General features: G+C 35.9%; 1 protein-coding gene across 1 annotated transcript; it reads left to right on the top strand.

Moving 5' to 3' along the window:
* Window positions 1-4,123: 4,123 nt before the first annotated feature.
* On the top strand, window positions 4,124-6,719 carry LOC129000976 (ATP-dependent RNA helicase glh-2-like). The gene is made up of 2 exons (XM_054428092.1): window positions 4,124-4,153; window positions 6,303-6,719. The coding sequence occupies exons 1-2, from the start codon at window positions 4,124-4,126 to the stop codon at window positions 6,717-6,719; spliced, it is 447 nt and encodes a 148-aa protein (XP_054284067.1).
* Window positions 6,720-6,945: the final 226 nt, after the last annotated feature.

Genomic DNA, 6,945 nt, shown 5'->3' with positions numbered 1-6,945 from the left:
CATTATATTTTCGAACATTAAAATATTCGTCACAGAATCTATATGGTATTTTTCATCACTTGGGCGTAAAGTGACTCTTTAAGAAAATAGTTTGGAAAAGGAGCGAGCGTTGGAAAGACCCTTGATGAACTAAATTTTTCGTCATATTGCAACACACTAAGTTAGAAAACGAATACTTTTATGTAAAGATAACCTTTTAAAACAACTTTAAACTTGTTTTAAATTTCGTGATTATATTAAGAGAAGATACGAAATATATCTGTTTGGTAACTGCATAGTGAAAGTTCTTGTGTTTGTTTGTTTGTTTGTGTGTTTGAAGTTCAATCACGCATAAACCACTAGACGGATTGGGCTGAAATTTGGCATGATAATAGCTTACATTCCCGATTAACATATAGGTATATTCTTATCTCAAAAATCCTTTCGGGCTCCGCCCCAGTGGCTACATGTTAACCTTATGGGTATTAATATTTAAAGGGAATTAAAGAATTTAGTCAGCTGTTTCAACTGAAAAAGTTGGTTCTATGATATGGAAATGCATAAAAAAGTTATAAGATTTACCAACAGGGTGCAGCACTATATTTTTTTTGCATTTATGAAAACGGCTAATTTGAACCAAGCGGCACTGAAAAACTGTGATTCGCAATGAGAACTGTCAAAGTAAGATTGTTTACAGTTATGTTTATGTTTTTCATTTCATGAATAATTTGTGATATTTAGCGAATTGTTGATAATTTATTTTTCTCTATTGTTTAGGTAAAGGGGTAGAACATTATGGCTATGGTAGATGTGTAAAATACTTATACTAATGTAATACTAATGTGTAGGTAATACTAATGTGTGGCTATAGAATACTGTAAATTAAAAAAAGCTAATTTTATCAAACCGTGTCCTCCCTTATTGCAAACGCAAAGCTTTAGTATAACTGCAATTAGCATTTTATACTTATATTCCAACCCCGTACGAAGGACGGGTACTCTGCTAGTGTCTTTATAAGCTTTAAATGTTAGGAAAGTTATAAAAAAAAAAATAAAAAAAAACATTAAATAATAACTATCGAAATCATAAGTAATGTTTTGTATAGCAATCACGAATCTCAGGTTCAGTTTTTAACAGCTCTATTCTGTACCAGTCAAACAATATTAATCCATCAAACTATTTAATCCATTAGATAAACTATACTTTTTGATAATTAACTGATTCGGGCCGACTCTAGTTTACTCTACATAAGTGGAATGTCATGCCAGTGATTAATTGCAGGAATTTCCAAAACTGACGAGTGCTAAAATTAATCACCAAACCAGAAACATTGGATCGAATGCTACAAACTACGTACAACAAACAGTTCGATAAATCAAAAACAACACTCACATCTGCTGGCTTGTTGCTGTTCAAAGCAATTCCTATACCCATTTCAGATTAATTAGTCAAGAGAGAAAATAACTTGAGTAGTGAGATTCCAATGAGATGAACGGATGCAATTACTCTATCGCAGAGTGACTTTCAAAACCTTTGGTCAATATTTAGAAATGAAGATTGTTCGAAATATTACAACAATTTACTGTCAATTTTATTGTATTTCCATAGTTAATATCTCCCAGGGGGAGTTGACGATGAGGTTCAAAATGAAATTAGTATCTATGAAAAAAATAAGGAGGTAGACCTAGCTAAATTGAAAAATTGTTGTATTTTAACGTACTCGTACTTTAAAAATAAAGTGTGTATTCTATGATTATTGCTTTAAATAATCATAGAATTTACATTTTTTTTAAGTACGAGTACGTTAAAATACAATTAATAGGCACGTACGACCAATATAGACCTACTGTTCTCAAAATTGTATGTTCATTGTATTTTACATGATAATTTTTCAATAATATTGCCATAATAATAATATTATATTCCAATATTAGTCATTATTACAGTTTCGGGGCTATTACAATGAATTTTAATAATTTTTCAATTTAGCTACCTTCAAAAATTATACTTCAAACAAAATTGTGACAATTTGGAGTTTGCAGGTCTTTATTCCAATCTTAATCAAATTCATGATTATTTTAAGGTAGGGATGAGCCCAGTTATAGAGATGCCCAGATTATGCCCAGTTATAGAGATGCCCAGATTATGCCCAGTTCTCTAGATCGAACATGTAACCATTCCGATTACTTGACCAGCTAAAGATACAACTAGTCTTGGTTCTCAGCAAAAGAACGGACAAAGTTCCTATTTATTTAGCCAACTATTCATACGACTTACATTGATTAAATGGTATTTGTATGTGTGTATAGCATATTGTATCAAGGAAGTATGACATAATCTAGGCAACACGACATCGATAAAACAGGTGGCTACAACAATTACTGATTGAGGTGTTAATTTGACCACCCAAGTATGTATGCCAAGATAACAGGGGGGTTAAGGTATCTCCTCCTTGGAGAGGGGGTTTGATAATGGGTTTTTTTATATGTTTAAATTGTTGCTAACTCAGTGACATCTGCAACACTGTTCCTTGCAATTTACTTTAAGGAACATAAATGTACACAAGAGAAGAATGTCTACATCTTTGAGCCCTCAGTCACCCAACTCATTAAGCTAGCAGATTTGGACACGGTCAAGAAGAGTCAAATAGCAGGACTAATCTTAAAGAAATACTAGCTTATACTATTCCCCTTGAATAACAGTACATCTACCAGTGGTAGTAGTGACGGTGTCCACCTTCTAATTCACAAACTTAGTAAAATTAGAATAACAGGTAACTCTTTTAAACGGTTTAGATCATTTGTCAAACCGTAAACAAAGAACTTCCATTGTAAAAAAAGGAATAAAGTAGCCTACTTTATTCAGACCTTCTTTTTCTTTTTTATTCAGACTGGATAAATGTAGAATGTGGAATTCCTCAAGACTCAATTCTGGGTCCGTTAATAGTCTTCATCTATATCAATGACTTGCCCCAAAAAATACTTTCAGACTTAATAATTTTTGCAGATGATACCACTGCTTTTGTGAAAGGCAACTCAATGTCAGATGTGTAAATTTCGGTAAACAAAACCTTGGGAGATCTCCGAGAATGGCTTACAGCCAATTACCTGGCACTAAACAGTGATAAAAAAAACTTTTAAAAAATCAAATATGGCAGATAGTATTTCACAACAAAAATTTCTCGGAGTGATCATTGACAAAAAATTAAACTTGAAGGAACATATTGATTATTTGTTAAAAAATTAAGATCAATCTTTTTTGCTTTTTCAGTTCTTTCTCATTGTGCATCAAACAATGTTGCCAGAATAGTTTATTTTCCCATGTAGAATCCATTTTGAGGTATGGCATTACCTTCTAAAGATTCATTAGAAATATGCAAAACACTAAATTTAGAGCTTCCTGTAAAAACTTTTTCAAAAACCCGTCCATATTAACTTTGCCCAGCCTGTTTATTTATGAAAACCTTAATTATGTTCATGAAAATAAGAAAGATTTTGAAAAGTTGTTAATAAAAAATAAATACAACACTAGAAACAAGAACCTTTACAGTTACCCAATCCATCGGACAACAAAATTTGAAATGTCCTTTTTATACAGGCAGTCCTTTTTATACTAAAGCTGTACAACCGTTTGCCGAATAAATTTAAACAATTAGCAGTAAATGTTTTTAAAGTTAAAATTAAAAAAAAAATTCTACTGAATGAGGTTGATTATTCCATCCCAGACTTTTTAGCAGACACCTCCTTGGGTTAGTCACTGTACATGTTTGTTGTTATTGTAATTATCTATGTTTTATGTATAAATGTTTTTTTTTACTGTCTAAGTAAATTGAGTATCTATTATTGTATTTTACTATATAAACATGTAATTGACGAGACACCAGTTACTGCTATAAGCACCTAATATAAGGTTTATTTGTGCCAATAAATTGATTTAATTGGACTTGGAGGTAACTAATTGTAATTTATTCTGAAGGTCGGTTGACACAAATATGACACGAGCAGGATTTACTGACTTGGCAAGACAGAGTCCCAACAGGTGTGACTGGACAAAGCCTCGCCTGCTATTGTTAACAATTAGCATTATGTCGATGGGTGACAGGCAGGCCCACCTGACCAGTGATTGACACCTCAGATATACAACTATGACTGCTAACTCTCCACCGGTCACCGATGTCAGAGGATATCAAATGTTGGTCTTCTAGAGAAGGCCAAGGCCGTGTCATTGAATCAGCAAAGCGATCAACGATTCAGACGCGTTGCAGCTTGCCATCTTTGGTACAAAATACAGTTTTTCTAGAAGACCCATGCTGCTCCGCAGCGTTAAAATAAATATAATATCCGAGAAATAATCAAATTAATGATTTTTTATTGAGTAAAACAGTATTTTGTAACTGATTCAAACGATCAATAGCTCAACCTTAAAGCCTATAATTTACTGATTAATTTTTACTGAGTCTAAACATATAAAAAAAAAACATGAACAATACTGGAGATATTGATTTTTAATCATAGAAAGACCTTATGAAAAATTATTGATATACCGGTTGTTCACCTTGCGTTTGCTTGAAACTCGTCCGATTTGAATAACTAATAGCCTAAATGAAATCCGGTGTTTCACTGAAGGTTTTTTGACAATAATATATAGGATTGTATAATTATAACTGGTGAAATACATCTTAAATTGAAGTAAGAATTCGAAAATGAATCAAATTATGTTTTTTGGTCGAGTAATGCAGTAGGTAAATATATGACGATGCTTGATGTGAAATCTGTTCGTGCATACCTTCAATTTGAGACCTCAATCATGAAAATCGGTCGGGTAAAAGAGCCATACGAACTCGAAAAGAGAAATCCAATTTAACTCCGATAAGAAATACATGAGGAGCATATTTCGTTTACGTATAAGCCAAGTGGGATTATAAATAAATATATGCCGATGCTTGATGGCAAATCTGTGCGTGCATACCTTCAATTTGAGACCTCAATAATGAAAATCGGTCGGGTAGAAGAGCTAAACGAACTCGGCAAAGAGAAACCAAATTTAACTCCCGTAAGAAATACATGGGGAGCAAATTTCGTTTACGTATAAACCGAGTGAGACTATAGATGATTATATATCGATGCTTGATGGCAAATCTGTGCGTGCATACCTTCAATTTGAGACATCAATCATGAAAATCGGTCGGGTAGAAGGGCCTAACGAACTTGGAAAAAACCAATTTTTTAATATTGATATATCGAATGGTATTTCCTCAAGGGAATTATTCACCTCCAGACGCCCTTTAGGTCTCATAACATCTTGGGCGCTCATGGTTGGTACCAGTATGAACGTAAAATGATAATTAAACATGAACATCACCCCCCATATGTTATTTGACTTGCGTCGATAACCACGCTGACATGGTTTTCTGGCGAAACAAATAAAAAATCATTTTTGCAAACAATTTTCATGAAAAAAATTCGTGGTGGAGCAAGGTGCAACTATTCTAAGGATTTTAATTTTAATTTACTGTTGAAACTTTTGAACTCAGTAAAACATACAGAAACATGAGTGTGGGACACATCACTGAGTCGTAACTCGCTGAAAACAAGAACAAAGGGATTAATTCCGACGATCCTCGGGAATATTGGGGCGAACGGGAGTTTGAATGTGAGTAGCAGAAGCAATGTATCGGATACAATGGAGGCAACGGCCCATTAGCCGGCAAGTAATGGCGCCCGCGATCCGCCAGTCTTGTTTTCGAACCTTGTAAATTGAGAGAGCCTTTGTATTGGCCGGTCTTCTATAGGCGATCCCGATCGATGCCCTCTCTGTTTATTACGACCGATTCTATCAACTGCTGGATACAGGGTAGGAGGTGTTAACTGTCATGGCTTGGGATTAGGTGGTGAAAATGTCCCAAGGTTTGTGATTAGTTGATAAACGCTTGGTGTACATTTCGACCCTTGTACGCGTAATTAGATTGTGATAATGTTCGAAACTACCAATTACATGGAGTTATATTTCCAAAACTATAAGATTGTGTAAAATATGTCAAAGGCAGAGGCTGAACACTATATTACGTAAATGTCCGAGGTAGAGGTAGTAATTAGTAGATGCAAATAAGGGTCCGAGACTAGGAATTATATGGTGTAAATGTACGGAACTAAAAATTATCCATGGATTTTAATAAGATGGTGTGAATAAGTAGCGCAAATATCCAAGATTAATGATTAGGAGCTGCAAGTGTCCAAAACAAAAAAATAATTTGGTGTAAATGTCAGAAACATGTAATTAGGTGGTGCAAATGCCCTAAGGCTTTAGTATGAAGTGGTGCAAAGACCCCTGGCTTTGGAAGAGGTGGTGTAAAGGCCCCTGGCTTTGGAAGAGGTGGTGCAAAGGCTCCTGGCTTTGGAAGAGGTGATGCTAAGAACCCTGGCTCTGTAAGAGGTGGTGCAAAGGCCCCTGGCTTCGGAAGAGGTAGTGAAAAGGCCCCTGGTTTTGGAAGAGGTGGTGAAAAGGCCCCTGGCTTTGGAAGAGGTGATGCTATGATTCCTGGCTTTGGAAGAGGTGATGCAAAGACCCCTGGCTTCGGAAGAGGTGGTGCAAAGGCCCTGGCTTGGGAAGATGTGGTGCTAAGGTCCCTAGCTTTGGAAGAGGTAGTGAAAAGGCCCCTGGCTTTGGAAGAGGTGATGCAAAGACTCCTGGCTTCAGAAGAGGCGGTGCAAAGGCCTTGGCTTTGGAAGAGGTGGTGCTAAGGTCCCTGGCTTTGGAAGAGGTAGTGCAAAGGACCTAGGCTTTGGAAGAGGTGGTGCAAAGGCTCCTGGCTTTGGAAGAGGTAGTGCTAAGGACCCTGGCTTTGGAAGAGGCGATGAAAAGGCCCCTGGCTTTGGAAGAGGTGGTGAAAAGGCCCCTGGTTTTGTAAGAGGTGGTGAAAAGGCCCCTGGCTTTGGAAGAGGTGATGCTAAGATTCCTGGCTCTGTA

This window comes from Macrosteles quadrilineatus, unplaced genomic scaffold, assembly GCF_028750875.1.
Source record: "Macrosteles quadrilineatus isolate MER2022 unplaced genomic scaffold, UCM_ALF_1.0 Scaffold_1__1_contigs__length_201487025, whole genome shotgun sequence".
Taxonomy (NCBI): domain Eukaryota; kingdom Metazoa; phylum Arthropoda; class Insecta; order Hemiptera; family Cicadellidae; genus Macrosteles; species Macrosteles quadrilineatus.
Note: the sequence above shows the minus strand (reverse complement) of the source record. Positions and strands in the feature narration are given on the sequence as shown.